The 24,670-nt window shown below is 40.2% G+C and overlaps 2 protein-coding genes across 2 annotated transcripts in view; one reads left to right on the forward strand and one right to left on the reverse strand.

Moving 5' to 3' along the window:
- Positions 1-13,745, forward strand: part of LOC105694546 (scavenger receptor class B member 1) — a 31,753-nt gene extending 18,008 nt beyond the window's left edge. Inside the window, exons 2-6 of the mRNA XM_012415333.2 lie at positions 3,094-3,431; positions 5,546-6,043; positions 6,494-6,692; positions 7,906-8,114; positions 10,457-13,745. Of these exons, the coding sequence (XP_012270756.1) occupies positions 3,094-3,431; positions 5,546-6,043; positions 6,494-6,692; positions 7,906-8,114; positions 10,457-10,711 (1,499 nt within the window). The 3' untranslated portion in view covers positions 10,712-13,745. The remainder of the gene's footprint in view (positions 1-3,093; positions 3,432-5,545; positions 6,044-6,493; positions 6,693-7,905; positions 8,115-10,456) is intronic.
- Positions 13,746-14,555: 810 nt separating this feature from the next.
- On the reverse strand, positions 14,556-21,160 carry LOC105694547 (lysosome membrane protein 2-like). The gene is made up of 4 exons (XM_012415334.2): positions 19,963-21,160; positions 17,996-18,270; positions 17,304-17,562; positions 14,556-16,962 (listed from the first exon to the last, which is right to left on the reverse strand). Exons 1-4 carry the CDS (start codon positions 20,608-20,610, stop codon positions 16,624-16,626), a joined length of 1,521 nt encoding a protein of 506 aa, XP_012270757.1. The 5' UTR covers positions 20,611-21,160; the 3' UTR covers positions 14,556-16,623.
- Between the last annotated feature and the right edge of the window lie 3,510 nt (positions 21,161-24,670).

Here is a 24,670-nt window from a genome sequence, read left to right on the forward strand (position 1 = left end):
CTACGAGATGTATGTACTTCCCGAGGCGAGCGGGGATGCTCCGGCCAGTGGCCGCCATTTTCTTTTTCCCTGACCTCCGGAAATTTGAGAAACTCAAGAAATTCCAAAACTAACAAGGCGATATAAAATAGCCATTATATAAATACTAAAAGTGAAAATATTAATAAAACTTTTGCTCCAAATTGGATGCGCCGAATAATTCGTGATTACGGTCGTCATGAAATTTCACTTAAAAAAATATACATGTTCTTGGTTCTAGTCTGGGCTAAATAAAAAAATCTTTTTTCAATAATGAAATGTATTCTAGTGGTGCTGATGTAGCAATTTAGAAATAAACGTTGCTTTCCTTTTATTTATATTTTATTTCTTGAGTAGATCAGAGTTCCTAAGTAAAGACGTTCATAGTCTACAAGTGCACTTTTGCGATTAAGGACGCCAATACCTTGAAGTCACTTCCTAGTCTCTAAACTCTTTAATCGACATTCTTAAAAGCAACTTAGATGCTGTTAGACACCATCCTTAAAAAGCTGTCGCAAGGCTGCGGACTAACGAACATCCTCGACCCGGTAAGTAGCCTTCCTTCGGTGACATGCAGATCTTATTAGAATATGCATGAGATCTATCTGCGACTGAATTTCCGGTGCGGAAAATCGCCCCTAAAATCGGCAAGTTCCGACCGCGAAATTAAATTCGAAGAAGAAAAAAGAAAAATAATCCAGACATCTTCGGCTCTTGCGACGTTTAGAAGGCGAAGCGCTCGCAAGATGGCGCCAGCGGTTTCAACATTTCATTCAGATATGGCAAACTATTCTCATAACATTATATTTATATATTTTACAACCATATACGATATAAATCTGGTGCATAAAAATGCATAAATTTCCTTGGACTGTTATGTATAAATTCATAATGCGTACTAATTCACTTCGTTCATAGAAAATAAAGCCTTGAATGTATAATTTTCCTACAGCCTTGCTTGTTGAAGGCGCATGAATTATATAAATATTTTTAATATTTATTCACAACAGCCGAAGCGTCAGGGTGATCTTACGAATGCGAACCTAACCTAACTCAGCAAGCGGACTGCACGAGTTTATATGTTCTTAAAGGCACGGAAAATTAGGACTCGAGTTGAAGTCATGAATTACAAACGATTTGGACATTTTACTATGGGGTACCCTAACATCAGCGAGGTGAAACGACACTTTTGCCCAGCTTTGTTTCGACCGTCGTTGCGGGTTATTGGGCAACGAATTACGCTCGTTACAAGATTACGAATTAGGGTGTTGTGCGGTCGTTGAGCCTTCCATGGGAGTTGCGTTCCTGTCGGATTTTCTCCTGTTCGCGGGGGGTCTTTAAGTCCTTGCGCAACAGCTTAGACTTCTAGGAGGCATAAGGGGAAGCGTCGGCAATTTTGCGCAAGATTGAATGCTCTGTACGCATTTTGCGTGGACAAGTTCTGCCTGATACGCTAATCGCGTTTTCTGGTACCCTACTCGTTCTTTCATTTAATATTCATAGGTGATTAGGTAACAAATGGAATATAATACCTGCAGATTAAGGCGCGCCATAACAGACGTAGTTAATAAAATACGTGTCGAACTGTTGAATTAATTCCAACGCGGATACAAAATATTTCGGCAATGAAGTATAATGAGAAACAAACGTCGGGGTACTTTTTAATGATTAAGGAATGATCATTTCGAAGGACGACCTAATAAATTCGGAAATAATCCTACCCGACGAAATTCTCACAAATCGTCGCCAAGCCGCGTGAAGGGAACTCTGTTTACTCTTTCTTGTTTCAATGTCGGCGAAGATTCCGTCAAATTCCGAATCGCTAGCGAAGGCCCGAGGCTGCATTTTTTTTTTATCACAAGAAAATAAACCCGAGACGGGATGTGAAGATCCGCTTTGAGATTCGCACTTTTTCTCCCGAATTCCTAGCATCATGGGTAAACGTACGTCCTAAAATATGGTAATTAATACTAGAAATAACCGTTGTCACATCTATTGATTTTCTAAGCAACTGATTTTCAATCATATTGATTTAATACATCGATTTCAAAAACCTTTAACACGCGTTAAAAATTCAGTGCAAATGTCAAGTACGCCACAGAATGTCACGAAATTATAATATGAGGTTATAAATTAATTCTATTCAGAAATTTATAACAAACGCGTACTAATTCACCTTTAAGACCTCAAATTTATAATTTTGTTTCGACCTTATGTACTAAAAGTGTACGGATTGTATTAGTAATGTTAACAGCGAGGTGTAGCTTAAACATGCGGATAAAATATGAGATTACTTTTCATCTGAAGATTTTCCATGCCGAGGGGATCGTTATTATCCGATTATTTTGCAATCAGGGAAGGTCAATACGTAATCTCGATAACTTTTCGATATTTGACACAACACGCGATAGGATCCGAGATCGTTTGTCATCAGGAGACCGGTATCCACAACTCGTCCTGTCGGCCTTGTACCGTGTCTCCGACTGGTAGTTTTGCATTTAGTTTAGCCTTCTGAAAGAACATCTGCGTCATTAAACTACGAATTAATCAGTCCTCGGAGTTCGTAACCCGATGTCAATGGAATTCCGCTTCTTCGACGCGATCGAGTAGGTATTGTCAATTTCGAGTCTCGCCGCCATCTTGGGACCGGTTCGCCGACCCGTTCTCCACGTTCTCCCAAGAATTCGGCTTTTTGGCCGACCGGTCCTACTTACGCAAATTATTCGTAAAATAAAACCCACTATCAAGCTTATCGCGTCAAGTTTTGCCCTGTGGATCCTTTCCATAAAATAAATAGGAACGGAAAAATTCGCAGTGCGAGATTCTTTCCGAGTGTTCTCCATGCGAGAATTCGGCTCTTTCGTTGATTGCTCGTTTTTCCGGGAAGTATTTTCAAGATAAAACCCATTGCTTTGCGTACCACTTTAAACTCTACCTCCTGTGCCCTTTCCGCTAAACCAAAATAAAAGGAATGAAAAAAATTCCATGGCACGAAAATTTCTATGCATTCTGCGTCGGCCATCTTGAGCTCCCACGAAAGGTGAATTAATTCGCGCTTTTTTTATTCTTTTCCAGGGGCAGCCGTGGCCGCGGGGGTGCTCCTGATAATCATAGCAGCCATCACGGCAGCCCTCTTCCCAAAAATCGTAAAGCTGATTATTAATAAGGAGATCTCTCTAAGAGAAGGTGGACAGACCTTTCGCTGGTGGAGGGAACCACCGGTGACGCCGCACATGCACATCTACATCTACAATGTCACCAATGCCGATGAGTTCCTTAACAATGGAGAAAAGCCGGCTCTCCAAGAGCTCGGACCCTACGTTTATAAGGAACATTGGGAGAAGGTTGAGGTTAAGTTCAACGGAAACGACACCATCACCTACAAGCAGAGGAAGGAGTTCGTCTTCGCGCCGGTAAGTCGGAAAATTGCGCGTTTAGTAATATCTTCATCTCTCCTTTCAAGATCCCGACCTCGAGCGACCCGTTAATTGGCAAATGCTCGTTTCAATTGAACAAACGGCGCAGAAGAAATTAAACGGAGTCCAACCGAAAGTAAACGGAATTAAACCCGTTTTTCAGTTCATTAAAGATCGCATTATTTTTTAGGCGTGAACCTAAGTAGCCCATTAATTAGCGAAACTCTCGTTACAGGCAAAGAACCGATGCAGAAAAATTTAAAAGATCGTTTTTTCATTCCACAGGGGATGCAATTTTACTATTTCTTTTATTACCGCGCCGACATTGAGCTATCCTTTTCTATATTTTTAACAAATTTAAAGGAAATTGGTGTAACAAATATTGCATGGTTACCGTATTAGTGCACTTTTACTTGAATTAAATGCAACTAGATGCCGGATCTGATATTACAGAGACTATTTAATTTCACTAGAATTTATTGTCGCATCGAAATAACAAATCATTGAGTATGTAAATTTACATGGGCATTTTTATCGGTGCAGCGTTTTTAAGTCTCAAGACGCGATTTAACCTCAGAATCAGGGTCGACACCCTGCAAGTACAAACCGAAGGTGAACGTAGCGATTGTTTGAATTTTGGCCGAGACTTACATGTTAAGTCGAAGTGACGCAATGGCCCCATAAGTCGTGCTCTTGCCTCATTTCCAGCGGTAAATGTGACTGCCTTTACATCACCGCCTACGAGATTAGACTGCATATTCGGCTCTGTTCGCGCTGTAACAATTGACAACTCGGCCAAGGTCAATAAAATCATCGCTAATCACCGAATCAAATAAATAAGACTTCATTGTTAGGAATAGGAATAGTTATTCCGATTAGAATCAACGAACAACATCTACTGCCTGTACTAAATATACATACATTTATATACTTATTTATCGTGAAATTCAAACATCTCGTACAACCAACGACGTTGAATACTTTCCTTAGGATTTAAAAATAAAATCCCAGAAAAAGAAATATAAAAGCAATTTAAATGTCCTTTGATCATCGATCTATCGACTTATTCATTAAAGTGAATGGTCCTATCGAAAGATCTTTACGCAATTTAACTTGAAATTATAGTATTTCGGTAGCTCCAAATTCGCGCACTACAAGTTGAGGTTAGGTTAGGCGAGGTTAGTATCCTCTTGCCTAATAACTGCAATCAGCTTAATGGACAGCTTAAGGTCCTTTTCTCACCCACGATAACGATCCGGTAGGTAAGTTCCCCGTTGATTACGCGCATTCCCGAACAATGGTTCCTCGTACAAAAAGTAATTGGAGTCAGTCAGCCAACAATGAATGTCAAGACGGATTAGTTACTTTCGGGCGGACGTAATTGCGCGTTCCGGCGCCGACTCTCATTTTCTGCGCGCGCATTCAATTCCCGACCCTTGCCGGCTCCTCATCCGTTTCCGGGATTCTCAGACTTTCTCGCCCGGTGGAGACTCCTTGTCTCTTGCTTTCATCTTGGATCTTTTCCTTTTCCTTTTCGGTAAAGAGCCGACTCAGCACCGAGCCACTTACTCGATGGATATGAAGTCGAAAGGTAACCGCGACGTCGCACCTGGAGCTACCTGATTTACTTAGATGATTTACTTTGATAATCGATCGACATTTCATTTCCTTTCATTCACACTGAGATAAATAGAGCACCGACAAAATCGACATCTATATGTAATCTAAAGAAAGATTTCTGATGTTTTTCAAGCTACCTCCCTAGTGGCCCAAAATAATTGTCTTATATCTTCTATATATTTAACAAATATCGATACATTTTGTAAATATCCAGGAGATATTTGAAATATTTGCGAAACATATACATTAGAATATTATTTTTATACTATTTGTATAATATTAGCCCCACGTGTTTTCGTCATATTTTCCTTATAGATGTACAAAACACATTATAATAAACAAATAATAGTCATAAACACGTACAATTAGGAATGTTCATAAGGTCGTTCGTAAATATCAATTTTAATCATTGTCGAGGATTCTGGCGCTCTTTAGTCTTAAGCTCTGTCCAGGGGGAACTGGAAATTGAATGAGACTACTTTCTGTTCCAGGAGCTCTCGGTAGGATCCGAAGAGGACCTTGTGGTGGTCCCGAACATCCCAATGTTGTCTGCGACGAGTCAATCTCGACATGCTGCGAGGTTCCTGAGGTTGGCCATGGCGTCGATCATGGACATCCTGAAGATCAAGCCCTTCGTCGAGGTGTCGGTCGGTCAGCTCCTCTGGGGGTACGAGGATCCCCTTCTAAAGCTGGCCAAGGACGTGGTCCCGAAAGAGCAAAAGCTCCCCTACGATCAGTTCGGCCTGATGTACGGCAAGAATGGCACCTCACAGGACATCTACACCGTCTTCTCCGGCCAGGGAGATATCACCAAGTACGGGATGCTGGAAAAGTGGAACGGCAAAAAGGGATTAGGCCATTGGACCACGCCTCAGTGCGACAGTGTCATGGGAAGCGATGGTAGCATCTTTCCACCCCATATCACGAAGAACACGGTCCTGAAGGTCTTCGAAAAGGACCTCTGCAGGACGCTGCCGTTGGTCTTCAAGGTGAGATGAATGGGGTGAAACGTGAAAATTGTATACACCATGCCTGGATGAAAAGCCTCAAAAAAGAAGTTATTAAATCACATCACTTTTGTTGGAAATTCCATACAAACGTGGTGTACCTAATTTTATAATATTTTCTCAAATAAAAGGTCCAACACGTGTTAGAAATTGACCACGGGTGTGTAACCAGTTTCTTAGTAAACTTCGGAAAATAATAACGTCGGGTAAATTATACATTTATCTTTTAAATTATAATAAATGCGTATTAATTCATCGTCGAGGCAATATAATTCTGTTGTAATTTTATAAGCTAAGGATGGATGAATTTTATGGTTTTTTTTTTTTTTTCATGGTGTACAATGAAAGCTTTAGGGAATATCAGCTGACTTGGAGAACATTAGACCTGAGGGACTCCTGGAAGAAATCTCTAATTGTTGTTCCTTGTTTCAGAAAGAGATTATGTCCTCCGGCAACGTTCCTGGGTATAGATTCGTGCCTCCCATGGACGTTTTTTCGACGCCCGATAAAGTGCCGTCGCAACAATGTTTCTGTCCTGCAGGACCACCCTGTGCTCCCGAGGGAACCTTCAACGCGTCTCTTTGCCAGTACGAGTCTCCGATTCTCCTCAGTTTCCCGCACTTTTACCTAGGTATGATTACCCACTACTTGTATTTTCAATTTCAATGTCTCGATATTCATATGAAAGAAATTCTAAATCATTGGAACCATTCATTGCAAGAATAGACATTTGAGTGTCCCCTACTGATGCGCCGCCATTAGTGCACCCCAAAAACGTTGCAAAATTGCATCCAATCTCATTTACATTAATATATAGAGGTTAAACTTCGTTTCAATTATTACCTGTAAGAGTGAAAGAATTGAAATTTGCGATATCAGATTTTGAAAACGAGTCTTACGACACATAGGAGTATTTACTGTTAAAACCTGGCCATAAGTCAATATTTAAAAGTTGCACTTATATACATAGCTTTCCTTCTTGAATTACGGGGTGCGCATGAAATCTTATTTATATTATGTTACTACTGTTAATTAATTTTGATTAGAGGCCATTAAATTCAACAAATCATTTTTGCCGAATTTTCATGGGGAATACTCCTATCGGGTGTCTTCGGATGAGGCGCCGCCATTAAAGCATCTCAGACGCGATACAGGATCCAGTAACTTTTACATACAGAGCATGAAAATGGGCATTTCGTAACCCTCATCTCGCGTGTTTCCTCTTTCGCAAATCCCTTCCTATCGGACGTTGGGAATCGTTGGTAAATCTGACGACCATTTCTCTTTTTCTTTTCTTCTGTCGGCGGCAATCGCGCCGCGTGGGATAACGGAACGCGATTCTCCCAGGAGGCCGCCATCTTGCCCTAGTGTATCATGGGAACCTCTTTTTTTTTCTCCTTTTTGTTATAATTTTAAATGGAACGCGCTACTTTTACCTTCTTCACCTGAGTGCGATCCATCGCAACATTGTGCACTCTCAGATAACGTCTCGTTACTCCTACATCGTCGTAAAACCGTGTTGTTATAAAAAAGAAAGGAAAGAGACGCGGAACCACGCCACTCTTAGCGGTACCTCTAATGGGACCAGCGTTTCTTTTTTCTTTATTTTATCTATTTCTGCATCGACTGCTAGCCATTAGTTGCAGTATTTTCAAACTCACTAGCGACTTGTTGATATTCAGCATTGAAAGTATTGGAATTATAATATTTAATAGGAATTTAGCCGTTATGTAGAAACGCATCCAATTTATTCGAAGTTATTTGTATGGCTCGGATTTTTCGCTTGATCAAATCATCATTTAAACTGTTAGAATTTAAAAAATTGGTGATTTTTCTTTCAACAGCTGATCCGGCCCTACGAGAAGCGGTCACCGGAATTTCGCCGCCTGAAGAGGAGAAGCACCAGCTTTACATTGATGTGCAACCAATAACGGGCACAGCTCTTAGAGCTCGAGCTAGGATTCAAATTAATCTCGCCGTGAGCCAAGTTCGAGACATCAAACAAGTCGCCACCTTCCCCGACATCGTCTTTCCAATAATGTGGTTCGATGACGTGAGTGTCTCAGCGCGCAAGAAAAAGAAAGAGGACCTCTTTCGTCCTTCGCCTTTTGGCGCGCATTTCCTTTCTTCCTTTCAAAGGCGCGCCTGGGGAAATATTTTCAACTTTGCAAATGCACCATGCAAATATCAGTGGAACGTTATTTTAATCTTTTCTTTTTCCAACTATTTTCTTTCTCCTTTCATACGGCGTGACGTTCGAGGAAACTTTTTCGAGGGGACAAAACGGCACCCAATCGCTCCGAGGACGCTTTTAAGAGATGTGTTTAACGTTTCGTTATTTCGACCACGTACCGAGTAACGCAACGTCCACTCTGTACGCACTCGGTGCTTTAAATGGAGGACAATGTGGCTGTTTCGACAGAAGGATACATTCGTGCGATTTTAACGATTCGGTCATTAATGTGCGCTCCCTGGGCGAATGGGTCGGTGGAGTTGCCTTTGTAATAAGCATTGACTGTAAATCGTTCGCTGATGACTTTCGGTACCTATCTTGTGACCGGAATTATTATTTATGTGCCTACGGGTGGAAAGTTACTTTGAGAGAATCGGGTAGCAGTTGGAAGGGTATTTAGCTGGGAAGAAACGGTCTTTTGCAATATAAAATGCGGCGGGGAATTTTGGAAAACAATGGTACAGGTTGAAACTGGAAATTCCAGTCGTAATATCATTGATTACCAATTTTGGTGAACGACGTTAAATTTTTATTAATGAGATTCTGGTAAGAGTATTCTTAATAATTAAGAAAGCAATGACAAAGAATTGATTTTCTTGCAATATCGGAAAATCTGACTCCAGGGCAATATCGATAAACTTGGATGCTACTTTCTCATAGACCGACAGTTTGCCCATTCACGGAAGGAACATTATTAGCACAATTCGATACTTCGGCAACTTTGTCACGAGATTTAATGTTCTCTCGACATACTTAAACATTTCGTGCGCGTCCCGCGCATGCGTCACTACGCACTCGCCGCTTTAAATGGAAGACAATGCGGCGATTTCGACAGAGTGAAATTATTCCCACATTTTCAGCGATCGTACCCTCGACTGACTGAACTAATGCAAAAGGTTTCGTTACCTTCCGAGAAAAGTCGAAGCGAGTTCATAACTCCCAACAAAAGCCGGATTTCATGCTCGTTGCTTATAACTCTTTCTTCTCACGATTTATATTGGATTTCAAAAACTCGCATACTTCTTCTGCGACGAATCCTCTTCAAGGACAATCGCAAGCTTAAATGAAACTGCCGAAAAGGTGGGGAGATGCTGGAAAATACATTATTAATTAAAATGTCCGTTTCACTGCAGAAAGTAAATCTTTAAATCTTAACTTCGACCACAAACTTATGGACAGAGCTGGATAAAATGGTTCTCGCAATCTATTGAAAATAGAAAATGCAAAGTAACATTTCTCTTCATATTTAAAATATAAAGTAAAAGAAATGAAATTTTACATTTCAGATACCTACTTAAAATGAATTCAATTGGAATTGTTACCCAACTTCGTTCATGGAGTCCCAGTAATAATCAGGAAGAGCCGAGATAATAGGAGCAAATGAACTCTTCTGATGAACAATCGAGGAATTTCTTCGCGGAAAAAAAAAAGATAAATTTAGTTTTGTGTCAGGTCGTGAATGCGCCATTCATCATTCGAGCGATTCCTGCGATCGATTTTGCATCCGTCTTATTAAGTACGCAAAAAACGTGTAAATTATTTCATTGCCGTGATTCACTTTCGCGGAACCTCGTCGAGGGCGGCTTGATTACGCGCTTAGAAAAAAGGCGGTTGCAAATGATCGTTAATGACCGCGTGAATATTCAACGCGTTTTCGAGTGACTCCTCCATGAGAAGTGACGTTGGAAGACGTGATGCGATCTCGACGATCGCGATTCGAGAATTCGTTCATGGGTTACGCTTCGTGATGGAACTGACGTCACTGTGCGATTTGAAATTCAGCTCATGTCCGACTCGTCGCATCCTAATTGAAGATAACCTTGACGTTATGAATGAACGTCGCGTGCAATATCCTACGCGATTGAAACGTCAAAATCCTGGAACGACCGCTTCCGTCGTGACGCACTCTGTCGGACACCGAGAAATGGTACAGGTCACTCGAGTCGAATCAAGAGAAGCTAAAAGTCGATTCTTCAATTTCTATAATTTAAGGTGATATGAATGCGATATCTGAAGGGTCAATCGTTTATGAAACTTTTCTCCGAACTGGATTAACCGAATCTTTTGAAACTTTACCACGTGAATATAGAGAAAAAAATGTTAAACAAGCACTGTAAAAATGTATGGAGATTTTGTAGTAATTTTATGTATTGTTTGTACAGACCGTGGACGAACTACCATCGGGCGCAAGAACTCTTCTCAAGATGGCGGTGGAAGTGCCTCCCTTGGCTCGTGCAATAGTCTCAGGTGTGCTAGCAGCAATCGGGGCGATCGTCTTGGTGGGTGCTCTCATTTGCCTGGCAAGAGCAGCCAAAAGACAAGAGAAACTCCACCTGAGCAGTCCTCTACCAGCGAATGCCATTAACAACAAGAGCGCCCTCGGTCCCGGTTTCCAAAGTTCAATGGGTGGCAAGTAATTTTGAAAATGCCGCTAACGATCGCAAATCGATCGCCCAAACGAGCCTCGATTAGTCCGTCGATCTTATTTCCTGGTGCGTCCTTTCTTCCCGCGCCACACCTCCGCCATTTTCCTCAGCAACCGGTCGAACCTCCTTCAGGGAAGGGCCAAGACTTTGACGAGGTTCCTGCGGAAAGACGCAGCGGAATCTGTTTACCCACTTAACGTTTCCGCTGAATCGGTCCTCTCGAGGCACTGCATGGAAAAGTACTTCCCTACTCGCGTTGTTAGGGACGCCGATTCGTTGCTATGGCGCGTCACGCGGGCGCGTTGCTAGGGCAACGAGGACGCGTTGCTATGGCGTCTAGGACGCGATTCCCGTAGCAACGACGATCCTCTCTACTTATCCCTCCTATGAAATGTATTACCAGGCTGCAATCTACACTTCTTCAAGGTATATCTAAGATGAGTTGATCAATTCCAAGATTGCTTTTGGACATATTATGAAGGGGTGCATGATTGCCATCGAAGTGAGCATTTCAAGTTCCCTTGCGATCGAGATTTCCGGTCTTACGGTTCTGCGGAATTGAATTTGTAACCAGACGCGGGGAAGTTACCGATCGGACGTCCTGCCGTTGACTTGTAACCTGAAAAATGTTTTACTTGCGGGAAAATTGGAAATGTACATAACCTATGCGGCGAAAAGATCGAGGCGGAGGAACGACGAGGCGACAATCGGAACAAACCGCGTTGACGCAGTTTTGTCGTAACTTATCGCGCCTTGTATGTGACTTCTCCTACTCGTCGCTCTCTCCTTCACCGTTCTCTCCGCTCCTTGGCCTCGTTTGCGATTCGCAGGCGAAGTGCGAGAATATCGAGAGGCCGCCAGCGGTTTTCGAAATTGAATTCCGAGGCGTGGAACTCGACGCTATCGAAAGTACTTAGCAAAGTATAAAGGGAAAAATCTAAGTAAAGTAAAAGAAGAAGATTAACGACGAGGAGCGAAAGTGCTGTTAAAGAGTGTTTCACGTTATTTTCTGTCGTCGTCCCCCGTGTGTGCAATGATAAGCAAGACTAAAGTGCGTTTTAATTATTCGACAGGAATTTTCCGCTAAAAATTAATTTTCATTTCATCGTTTTTTTTTTTTGTAATGAAAATAGTAAATTTTCTCAAGTTTCTCCCGAAAGCCTCCGAAATTGTGACCTCGAATTTCTCGGATGACCTAGCACAATGCCAAATTAAGTGTCACGCTTTCACTGTCAGCATAGTCGCATCGCCGGCACGGAATCCTTTCGACATTCCGAAACGACGTGAAAAAGATTTCCTGCGATTTAACATTTTCATATGCATTCCTCTTGATACTTCCTTTACGTAGTTCGACGTATAAGTGCGATAACCGAGCGATGAATAATTCGAGAAAAAATGTATTCTCCCGATGGAGGGAGAAGGTCGCTGAGCGGAAAGAGAAATCGAATTTGCGGGCTGAATAAATTCTGGAAAAAAAATTCGACTCATTCTAAACATAACGAATAAATAAGTAGACAAATATAGGGAATTATGATGGCATGAAATGAAGCTTACTGGCAATGAGTCTCGTTGAGTATTCAAAAGTAAGTCATCAAACGTCGATAGACTTTTATAGCCTCTCGGCGAGTCACACATCGTTGAAATTCTAATTTACACGTCACTTGTGCTATTTTTTATTCCGTTCTCGACATATTGGCTCGCGTTATGTCACTCGCGGTGTTCGGTCTAAAACACTTGGCACGTCACCGTCTCTTCAATTAGACGATATTACATCGTTCAAGTAGGAAATAATTAGAGATGGTAAGTCGAGCGCTCGGTGTGCAGAACTTAATTGGATTCTCCTTTACTGTTTCTTTTTTTATTAATTGTAAATTTCCTTGTGAATACGATTTATTGGTGACGATTAATTTATGCGATGTGGACGTCTTGTTTAATGTCTCGCTTTTATAAGCGAGGCGTCCTCTCCAATTGGTGGAAAAGTATAGTTTACTGGAAATTTAATTCCCCCGATTGCGGTGTTTTAAATAACGCTAAGAAAGAGAGAGAGAGGTGTTATTAATTATAAGCACGTGTTGCACGTAATTCGTTTTCGATGGGACCCCCCGCGAAGAATGCGGGGAATGTAATCGCTGAGTTTTACCTCGGCGAGTTGTTTTATTTGCGGAATTCTAGTAATTGTTGTAAACGTTGGTGCAGTTAAAATTAATATCAGATTGTAATCACCCTCCGTCTTACGATTTCGTCCAGGAAAGGACTCGGGCTGAGCTCCGAATTAATTATCCTCGAGCCATTCATTTTTATCGTAGAAATAGTTTTAACGTACGTAACAATAAAGAAACTATAACATATATATATTCGAGGACATTAATGACAAGAAAATTATAGAAACAATTTTCAAACCCGTCGAATTAGAAGTATCAGAATTGCTTTTCAATTTAATCATTTTTAAAATGATAACTGTAATGGGTGCCTTAAACAATTTAAAATGTTATCAGTGCCTTTGACACAAACAATTTAAAATGATAACTGTAATGGGTGCCTTATACAATTTAAAATGTTATCAGTGCCTTTGACATAAACAACGTAAATTCGGGGCTCAGCCTGCGTTCCATTCCGATTGTTGTAATTATCTCAAAAAGATATCAATCGATATAATGTCCATTTGTATATGTTTTATTACAAATATGCGTAGGACTAAGTCTACTAGGAATTAGGTAATGATACTTTTGTACAATAAAAATCAAAAGATGCCAAATAGTTCTACGTAAATGCGAGGACAGTCGCCTTTTTTTTTTTTCTTTACGCGAACCCTATCCCCCTACACTGTTAAAAATGTTTGTAAATCTCGTACAATTTAAGTATACAAATTTTTCCAGAAGTTACAAATTTTAAATAATAAGTTAAAGTAGTATGCAACTTTTGTGAGCGTACGAACGAGTTTCGAGTTTTGTAAGATTTTATGGAAAATGTTTTAAACCGATTGTAAGACAATATTAAAAACATCTACGAGTATATTATAAAAAAAGTTAAATGTACAAAACATCGGATACGTGGCTCATCAATTTATTTCAATTTTTAACAGTGTACCAGGGAATTGTGCACGTCCCTGTATAAGGTAATTACGCGTACATAAGCGCATCTCGTATGTAACAATCGACTTGCAAATTAAATGTAAACTATGACTCTCGTTATTCTATTTGTTAATTAAACCGGTACTTGCGAGTAACTCTCTAGCAATACAAGAATTGCACACGTTTCACAATACGAGGCATTTCTTTGCCACGAATTAGTTCTTTCAACCCATGCAATTATTTTATAACATTAATTCCTGCATACTCATATTTAATAGAGATTGTTTCCTAACAGAGAAAATAATCATACGATAGAATTCCGAGACTTAACGATTACCACTCATAACGACGCGCGATAGATCACAACCCTGGCTTGTTTATTTTTTTGTTTATAGATAGCTAGCAGGAATAAGGAAAGTCATACTTCTATTCAAGTTTGTCGATTCCAATTCAACATTTTCAACAAATAATCACAGAAGGAATTACGTGGAAAAGGGGAAAATAAAGAGGATGTGAAAATAGCATTCGTAAGGTCAGTCGTTCCGACACCCATGAAATTACATTTTTATGGAAAATTATTAAAATGTCTACAAATTTTTTTAAATTAAACATTCCATGGGTATCAGTACCTTCCTTATAGTCTCGACATTAACGTCACGAAGTTCCATAGATGAGACCTCTTTGATAATGCCATTATCACATCTCCTTAAAGTCACATCGATCTCACTTTCTTCTTTTTCACTATTAAAATTATTCAACGTGACTTTTGCAAAAATATAGTTTTATTTCTTTTAGTTATTTTCCAGGTGGAAATCGGCGGATTCGCCGGTCGCAGGAGAGCCGAGATTCCTGAGAAGTTTGCTGACGTTAACGAGTAAAAAATATTTCTTTTATCACGCTCTTCGGAAAATCATTGCTTATAAGAATGCCAGAGGTTATCTAGGATGACTTCGATTCGACGAAGGATGTTTGTTTAAGTCCGGGATTTACATGCGAGTAAACCTATTAGAGACTAAGAAGGGTCATCGTTAACGAGAGTGATTCTTCGGTTACGTATTCACTGGTAATTATCGGCACATTACGATAGAAGTGATTTCTCACGCTATAAATCGCATTTGCGTAACGGTGACTTATTTTCCTACGCTATGTACATAATTCATTGGCGATTATCAACTACGACTCGAGATTTAATCCCCAAAATGTTCCTGGAAATTTTCTGAGAACATTGGATCACTCAATTGATACGCGCTAACATTTCTATTACATAAAATGTCAATAAGGAGAAAAAGAAATGATCGCAGTCTGTCACTGAAAAATCAACGACTATAACTATAAATATACATCGAGTATTTTAATGGTTAAAAATCATGAACCGCTGATCTTTGACATCTCTATAAACAAGATAATGATTAGCATTAATCGAGGGAATTCGAAGCAGTAAAAAATATTAAATGAAACTGGGAAGTTACTGTACGTTATCGCTCGTATTTTTTGGAAGTGTCTTTTGAGGGTGTCAGATTGCGAGAACGCATCTTTTAAATATTGTTATCCGTTAATTTATTTGCTTACTGACTTATTTATTACTTTATCGAGACTTCGGCTCGTTCTTTACGAAATCTAAGAATCCCGCCAAGTGTCCCAAAATACATGAGCGGTGTTGTATGTCATTAATTTTCATTAATTACAACTTTTTATCGCTTCGAGTCCTCCAACCGATTTTTGGTTTATCAGGTCACATTCGGTATCATGTTTATGGTGACACTCATTCATAAACATATCGGGATTAATGTCATTATCCGGGAATTTTCGGTGCTCGTTGCTCGCTGATAATCCCGTGGTGTGATCTCGGCAGACAAAATAAAGTCTGTTTACAATCGACCGGCGTTATACAATTTTTTAAGAGCTCACATACGTCTCTTGAAAAACTGCTTAATACTTGTTTCGTTCAAGGAAACGTAAATGAAATGAGGAATTTCAAAAACGCGCCCTTTGCCTATTTTCTTTTCATTTCTTTAATTTATGCGACATTCTGCAAAAAAAAACAAACGAACTCAAATAAGTTGTCTTAATTCCGAAGAAACGTTGCAATCAATTTATTCGAGTTTATTTGAGTGAAATAATTATTCTTTTGAATTAACAAAATATTTCTTTGATACTATTCAAAGAAACATGACCTTGGTTAAATGAAATTTTACGTTCTCGGTGTGACTATTAATCTATCGTTAGATTTTCCTCGCCAATTTTCATATCGACTAGTATAACTTAATGATTTTAGTAACTGTCTTTTTATAGTACTTCATCCTGTATAAGTTACCGCGACTATAACTATTTTATCGTAGAACAGAGCAGTCTTGAAAAAGGAGCGAACTTTCCTGATAAAAGATCAACATTTATCAGCTCATCAGGTCTAGTCGATTTCCCTTAACTTCGATCTCGGTAATCCAACCCAATACTTTTAACTAAAATAAATTAATCAAAGTTGAGTCGGAATACCGGAAATTAATTCCGGTACGGAAATTGGATAGGCCCTCGATAATCAGACTTTAAAAAATCGAAGCCTAATCTTTTGGGGCCTAGACTGAGATAGTAACGTGAGTCCAAAAAAGCTCTTTAGACGTCTTTAACACCTCCACTGACAGCATGACAGTTAAGGTACCGAAACCGTCGAATAAATTGTCAAAATGACAGTTAAGATACCAAAATTACCGTCAAATTCCCAAAATGACAGTCAAGGTATCAAGATGACAGTGAAGCTGCCATAATGCAGACTTCCTGGCCATGGGCATGTAATAAAAAATTGATCTCTTTCACGAGGTGATCATAATAATCGCCTCATTCGAGAAGTCTATTCTCCCCGGAGATATTTCTTTTCAGCTTCCTCCGATGCTCGGTCCTCGTCTTCTTCATGGTAAACAACAACAAGCAAGTCGACACCAAAACTAGAAATAAACTGCCCCACTGGAATCCAATTTCGACTGCACTTGCGGTGAAATATGCATGATGCAGGATGCTGATAACAGAATCCGGGATGTTGTCTATGCCAACTTCGACCCAGAATAAAGGAAGGACTTCGCCGTCCTTTAATTTTCCCATAAATGGGACCCCGACTGCTTTTCTTGCCTCAAGATTTAGCTGAAGCCTCGACCAACCGCCAATAGGAACTGCAAGTAGCTGTAAAAAAAAAAAATAAATAATATGTGCCTGAATTAAATTCGTTATAATCATGTGAATGAATTAACCGTATCACGAACACGTGTCAAAGATAATTTTTCAAGTTCTCACGGTAATGTATAATTAAGTGAAATATGAATATTTTCCTATGAATCCGAGAATGAAGAACTCTATAATTATGTCGAGTATTATTAAGCATGTTTTTTTTTTCTTTCTTTTTTGGAACTAGAGGCTTCATTGTGTAAATAATACTTGAATTAGATGGCACGAATGGAATGGAGAAATTGACATGTCTGCTAAAGTACATTAAAGGATAATTGAAATCATAATTTTATATTTACCGGATGAAGGTCGACGTATGTCTCATGCAACTCCTGTTGTGGATTCAACCCCTCGATCTGCTCCAACAGCGACTTATCTCCAAGATAAAAGTGTGGGAAAGATGTCAATACAGGAGTTCCAAAATGACACGAGGATACGTTGAAAATCCCTGCCTTCGGGCAGGACCTGTCCGAAAAAATGGCACCTTCCGAGACTTTCGAGCAGTAACAAAAGTCCTTAGACCGGGAAGCATTGAACAAATCCGTCGGTGGTTTGTATCTAAAATGAAAAATAGAAACCTAGATTAATCGTCCACCTAAAGGAAATAAAAGTATACCTAAACAATTCCTTCCATTTACGCAAGAAGTGTAAAAATTGCATCCTACATTTTTCTCGGCACATGTCCTTGCAATATTCTTACACATATCCACGTTATTAAATATTTACAATTAAATCCTGTCTAAACCGTGGCCTGTAAAATCTGTAAAAGCTGATAAAATATCGCCAGGACTAAAATAATCGGCCGGAAATAAAAAGAAGCGCGTCTAAAAAAGAACGTGAAGTAATAATAGACACGTGTGCTCGCAAGATATATAGACTATGATCGAAAGGGTCGATACCTATTAAATAAAAAAAGAAAAGGTACATCCTGTCTAAATATTTAATACATATTTAATCTATGTTTATATACAAGGAGTACATATATTCTTACCTCAAGGTAGGAATCCCTTGGACCATGGTGCGACCTTCGTAATGCAAGGGAATTGTCCTGCACATGTCCCTGCAGAAGACATGCAATGTTGCATTTGGGTCTCTGATGAGATGCGGAGGAAACATGGTCCCATCTGTGCCAAAAATTGTATCGCATTGTTCGTCATCCCATACGTGAAGTCTCTCATCTCCATTCAATCTTTGGACCAGCCCGAGACTTCCCAAATCTCCAGAACCGGTGCGAATGTTGATGCGATCCTTCGACACCCCGACTTTCTGTAAAAATGATAAGGAATTACGTGCTTCACCTTAAAAACTCTATTATATTATATTATACTACTACACTACTGCAGTACATTCGATTCCCCCTGAAAAAAAAAAAAAAAATTAAGGAAAGCCAGCAAAAAAGCCAATTTTTTCAATTGAATTCTCGACGTCAGCTTTCAAATTAAAATAGGACAAGCGCGAAAAAAAGTGTCGTCGATCAGTTGATTTAGTTGGGACCGAGATAGAGGAGAGTTGAATGACGCATCCTTGTATCGCTTGTACATGACACATGTTGATTGTGAATGGTAGTATATCCCGCTTGTGAATGGACGTATTACGCTAAGCTCAAGTATCGTAGTACGCACACTACTATTCTTTCATTCCCCATCTTTATTGCACTTCATTCAATATTTCCTCTCCAGACTCGTCATCGCGATTTAATCCGGCATTTGACGTCTTCAAATATCCGACAATTACGGAAACATTAATTTCCGTCATACACTTCCTCTCCAACCCCCTGACAAAGATTTCTTAAAATTGAATATTCAAGAATACCGTTCCAATTTTTGTACTTCATCTTCAGAAAAACATTATTCACGCCAATATTGCAATTCCGTGAGATGTAATTAAAAGAATACGCACTTGCTCCTTAAACGTGCAAACAAAATTTCATTAACGTAGAATTTGAGAATTTAAGAATGTCGTTTGGAATTTTTTATTCTCGGGTACAGGCTCTTTGCAATAATTTTGTAACGGTGGAAATAGTGTTATTAAGAGAACTTTAACGCTCTGGATTTACTTCCAAACGATGATGACACGATTTTAATCGCACTGCAAAAAGCAACGCTTACCCTTGGCTGATAAGCAGTGATAGAAGGAAGAAGAGGTCATTATAGTTCACGTGGTACAAATCGCTGTCGAAATCCCAGTTTTTCTTTGCACATCTTTTAACACTTGGAGTCTAATGACATTGTTTTATTGTAATTTGTAACGACTTAAATAGGAATGAGTTGCGCTTATTGCTCTACGCTCTCCGAAAAATGTTTTGATAAGAGAGTGTCTCAGAGTTGACAGGGCACGACCTGTCGCACTGAAAATGCCCACTGATAAGCAGGACTACAAATAAGTCACATTAATAAAAAAACATGATTTTTAGTCGCTTATCGGGATTCATGACTATGGTTGAACGATCGTTTACCGAAGCATGCATTAATCATGTGCTCTGATTCTCAATTGGATCAATGAACTGCAATTTGTCGAAATCCAACAGAGAACCCATAAGAAAAATATAAAAAATATATTCCTACCGATACTGCAATCACTTATATCTACCGTTATCACGCTAATTTTTTTAACAATGTATCACGTTTCCTTATCACACAGGACAGAAGATAAAGAGTAATCATACCCCGTTAAAATTATTCATAAAATTCCTACACATTTAGCTTGCTCTTATAATAAAATTATAAATTCAATGCCTCAAAAGTGGATAAACGTACCTGCGATGAATTTCAAAATTTTACATGATTTTACATAAACACGTGATCATTTTATAAATAACATTGCCTAGGAAAACACCTATACTTACGTGTACCAACTTTACAACATGCATTTACAAAACATAAATAAAATGATATCAAACTAATTTTTAACGGCGTTTCAGGTATCTTTATCACCCAGGACATAGAGTATCATACATACCGAGGCTAGCATGCCGAACTTGTCGAAAGTGATGGGTTGTCTCAGAGCCATGACCGGCTTGGCCATTTGGAAGATCTTATCGTCATAGCCCCATAGGAATCCCCCAGCAGGAACTGTGACAAAAGTCTTGGCCTGAAGTGTCGTCAAAATGGCGGTGAGAGTGACTTGAGCCATGAAGTTGAGATCCCGTGAAAAAGCCATGGCGGTAAAAAGAGGAACATTCGGCACCCTGATCATCTCATCATCTGGCCTGCCACCTTCCCATTGGAAGGCCCTCTTCTCCTGGTAGGTGATGGTCCCGTTCTCATGGGATTGTACGTTGACCCTGGTCAGGGTTTCCCTGTAGATGTAGGGCCCAAGTTCCTGGACCTTCAATTTCGGGTCCAGACCGCTCTCGAACTCGTCTACGTTTGTATAATTGAATATCCTGATGCGATAAGCCGCCCTTACGAGAGGTCTTTCCCAGAGGCCGTAGGTCGTGGTGCCGTTCTTTAGCTCCAGGGCGGAGAGAATGGCGTCCCTGAAGAGGTTCGTGCACCAGAAGACGACGAGGATGGCAGTCCCGACGATCGCCATGCTGCCCATGCCCCACACCAAACAGGTCCTCCCTGCGCAGGACTTCTTCTTCTGGACCACCTTGGAGTCCATCTTGGATGCTGCGAGAGTCTTCGAGATCCCTGGATTTTTTCCTTTGAAATTTTTCCTACTCTCCCTAGAGTTTGAAGACGATGATCCAATTTCAAGCGATAAGTTCCTTCCTCAGGTCCTGGACACAGGATCCGATTTCTCGATCTTCCTTCTTCCTCGCCCAGATTTCATATACCAGATTATGTCTTTTGGAGTTAAATCTTAGACAAGGACCAGCTGACACGATCTTGGTCGATCGAACCTCGATGATGGGGACTTTTGAGATAGATCCTCGATGATGGGTCTTTTGGAGATAGGTGCTCTATGATGGGTCTTTCGGAGATAGGTGCTCGATGATGGGTCTTTTGGAGACAAATCCTGAACAAGGACCAGCTGACACGATCTTTGTCGATCGAACCTCGATGATGAGGTCCTTTTGCAGATAGATCCCGAACAAGGACCAGCTAATACGATCTTGGTCGATCGATCCTTTTCGACGTCCAACTTTCCGACCGCGAGACGACCGAAGTGGTTTTCGACCGACTGACTTCCTGAGCAACGTGCTGCTGGACTAAAATCTCCCTCCTCCGGTTTTTGTCCGTTTCAATCGGCAGTGATAACCTTGTCGCCGCAGTGACCTCTTCGGTCAATACCTGCGATATCGACGATGGTGCGTCTCATCGACGTGGATCCTCGGATGCTGCTCGTACGAGCCTCGGTTATCGACATTGGTCGAGGGGGATAAGCGATTATCGCAGTCTCTCGAAGATGCTGATATTTCTCGAGGTTTACTTCCCCCTGGCGAGGAAGTTGCTCGATAACGGATCCTCGTCGATTTCTGAACGTCTCTCTTTTGAAGAAAACTTCGTGATTGATAGTCGACGCGTCATCCGACATACATACGTTGAGTTATCAGTAAAGTCGTCATATCGCAGGTGTTTTCATCTTATTTTCAATATCTTACGATAGTTGGTTTCTAATATTTAGTATGATACTATAATGGTGAGTTATTATATATCGCAAATTCCTCGTCACATTTCTATTGTTTTAGTATACTCTAACGAAATTTAATACGCAATTTATAGCCTGGAATGACCCTTTTCCAATTACTCCGAAATTTCACCGGCCCGAGCACATGCTTCCAAGGGAGAGGAAAGAGACACATTAAAATCATTATTAAGCATTAAATTTACATTTAAAACGCATTATACGAATATTTCTAAGCAGTTGCGGACTCTGCACAATTTTCTTCCCACGTAACTCTACCGGGTTTCTTTACAGAGTGTGCATGGCTACGGTTATCATTAATTTTCATTAATCTTTATCGCTCCATTGACCTAGAAAACTTGACAGACTTGACACATTCTATAGACCTCAATACCAGTTTTACAAATTCTCGCTGACAAATTGGAAGCGGCTGAACGTTTACTTAAATTTTGTCGAATCGACCAGAACTATTCGAAAAACGCTGAATCGGAACAGGGTCATTATGAAATACCAGGAATTTCAGTTGAGAAAGAACCCTTCGTATCGGACGTCATCGAATACTCCTTAATGTGCTTCGTAAAACTTCCATAATTAGTGAAATTATTTCGATAGACGACTAGAAATTTCGACGCATCTACGAATTCCGACATTTCCACGAGAAGAATATAGAAACTCTAAAACGACATGTTTACATATATAACCTGCATACGGATTTGCAAATATATCAAGACGTTGCAAAGTACGAGCTGCACGTCAAATACATCTGGCGACATTTCTTCATAATTTAAAGGATAGGAGTTTAAAATTTATTCGAAAGATACGACCAACGCCACTCAATTACGAGATACGCTCGTAGACACAACGAACCGCAGCTCAATAGCTGTCAGATTGACGAAACGCAAATCTGAACATTTCTTTGTTTAGTTTCCACCCCAAAAGGATGTAATAAAATAATTAAATGTACGCTGATCCTTTGTACTAAATGTGTACTTTATGAATGTCTGTTATTCTCTTTTTTTTTTCCCCTTGTACGCGTTTGATGGACACCTTGCATGTCGAAATATTTTCTTCTCGGTAAGCAAGCGCAACTTCATTTTTCCATCTACGTTTAACGTCATGGGATGTTGTGGGTTCTGCTGAATGCACCACAACGAAGGGTCACGTAACATTTAGCCTTGAACCCATTGACGAAATCATGTCTACGAACAAAATCTTTACCAGCCAGCTTCTTGCGTTCGCCGAGGCCGATAAGGATGGAACTTATTACGTATTAGCGAACGCGATGTTGTCGAACACGAGATATCACGAGGACAGCTAATTTGACAAGGATTAATTAGTTTGGGCCAACGTTCGCGTATGCAAATCATTCCAGCATTTCCTCCTCGGGACTCCCTAATTATCCGCAATCCGAAGGACTTGTCGATAGGCTGACCGAGATTTCAAATAGCTCGACAAAACAACGATCGTTTTTCCGGTAATCCTTCAAAAACGTTCCTCGGGGTTTTTGAAGATCGCTCGATATGTCTCGTCTGGGAATCGAGACTGTTTTTCTTTTTTTCATCTCGTCGAGACGATAAAGATGTGTCGTCTCGTTCGAAGTCGTTTGTAAAATTCCAGCTTTCGATCGTGCCTATGTTCAGTAACGCCGCTGACATTCTTCTGCAGAAATCGGAGGGAAAAAACATTTCCGAGTGTCTTCCCTCTTGCGATTGAATCTTCGTCATGGGGAAAATTTCTCTGGTGCAATTTCTAGAAATTATTACAGAATTACCTTAGTAAACAACTACATTTCAGTTGTTAACGGTAAGAAGAATATTCAAATTATGTTTCTGAATTTTATGACAGAGTTAAGATCTTATTAATCATGGAATCAACCCCCAGCATTTTATGACGCGGAATGACGGCATCGCGTCAGTCATTGGTTCGCCAAAAAACAGAGTACGATGGCGAAAATGAAGAAACTATCAATAAATGTTGAATGCGCTGATTACAGGCATAATTAATATTCCACTTTTGTTCGAAAGTTTACAGGAAATCTACTTAAGAGGGTGATAATAATAGAATACATTTTTCTCGGCTCAACCAGCATGCCTCACAAAATGGCGGCGTCGTGTCGGTCATCACTCCATCGATTCAGACGAAAAATACGGCGCTAAAATAAGAGGTATCCACAAATTAAGTATACACGATTACAGAAAAACTGAATATTCAAGTTTTGGTCGCAAAATTAACAGGAAGTAGACTTAAAAGGGGGTTAATAATAGAATTCATTTTTCTCGGCTCAACCAGCAAGCGTTAGAAAATGGCGTCGTCGTCAATCCATTCAAACTAACAAGAAGGGATTTTAAATAAAACGTAGCGACCAATTGAAGGGCCGCATGATTTCAAACGAAATTAATATTCAAGTTTTGCTCGAGAGTTTACAAAAGATCTACTTAAGACGGTGTTAATAATAGAATTAATTAGACAGCGTCGCATAATGGCGGCGTCGTGTCAGTCGTTGATCTGCTCAGACGCGAAGAACTGTTCAGGGTGGATGTTAATTGGAACATGAACTCGTACCGTATTCGCATTACGGCGCTATCGAGGGTTAATCGAGCGTCGCGAAGAATAATTGATGTAACGCGCGTCCTTTTTTCCCTTTCGAAATCCAGACGATAAGGACTATTTTTGCTCCCCGGCGAATTGGATATCCCGGCCCATGCGCTATCGCGGGGAAATATGGGGGATCCGGCTCGTGCGACTCCCACTATCACTGCCAGACGGGAAAAATTCTGACTTCCGATAACTAGCCGCTGAATTGACAACGTTAACGTTAGAGGCTGAGACGAGCGATAGCCTCTCGTCTGTCTCTCTCCTCTTCGGCCGCATCCTCGATCCTGTCAACATTTTCGTTTCACGTGCCTCCGACATACGTAACATTTACGTACATATATTTATATTCTTATGTAATACATCAATACATGCCCAAGTAACCTCTCGTATTCCTATTTTAAGCAAATCACAATCGTAGTTCAACAATTCCCGGCCATATTGGATAGGAGAGACCAACCAAGGTTGGGTAAGTATAATACGTCAAGTTACATACGTGGTT

The sequence above is a fragment of the Orussus abietinus genome, unplaced genomic scaffold (assembly GCF_000612105.2).
Source record: "Orussus abietinus isolate OABI.00-Male unplaced genomic scaffold, Oabi_2.0 scaffold20, whole genome shotgun sequence".
NCBI classification, from domain to species: Eukaryota; Metazoa; Arthropoda; class Insecta; order Hymenoptera; family Orussidae; genus Orussus; species Orussus abietinus.

Bases quoted from the DNA above. Each gene is read 5' to 3' on its own strand.
- LOC105694547 (XM_012415334.2), bottom strand. From the start codon at position 20,610: ATGGACTCCAAGGTGGTCCAGAAGAAGAAGTCCTGCGCAGGGAGGACC. The intron at 17,563-17,995 runs GTAAGAATATAT...TTTTCATTTTAG, and splicing joins CAAGGGATTCCTACCTTGAG to ATACAAACCACCGACGGATT. The intron at 16,963-17,303 runs GTAAATATAAAA...TTTTTTTTACAG, and splicing joins CATACGTCGACCTTCATCCG to CTACTTGCAGTTCCTATTGG.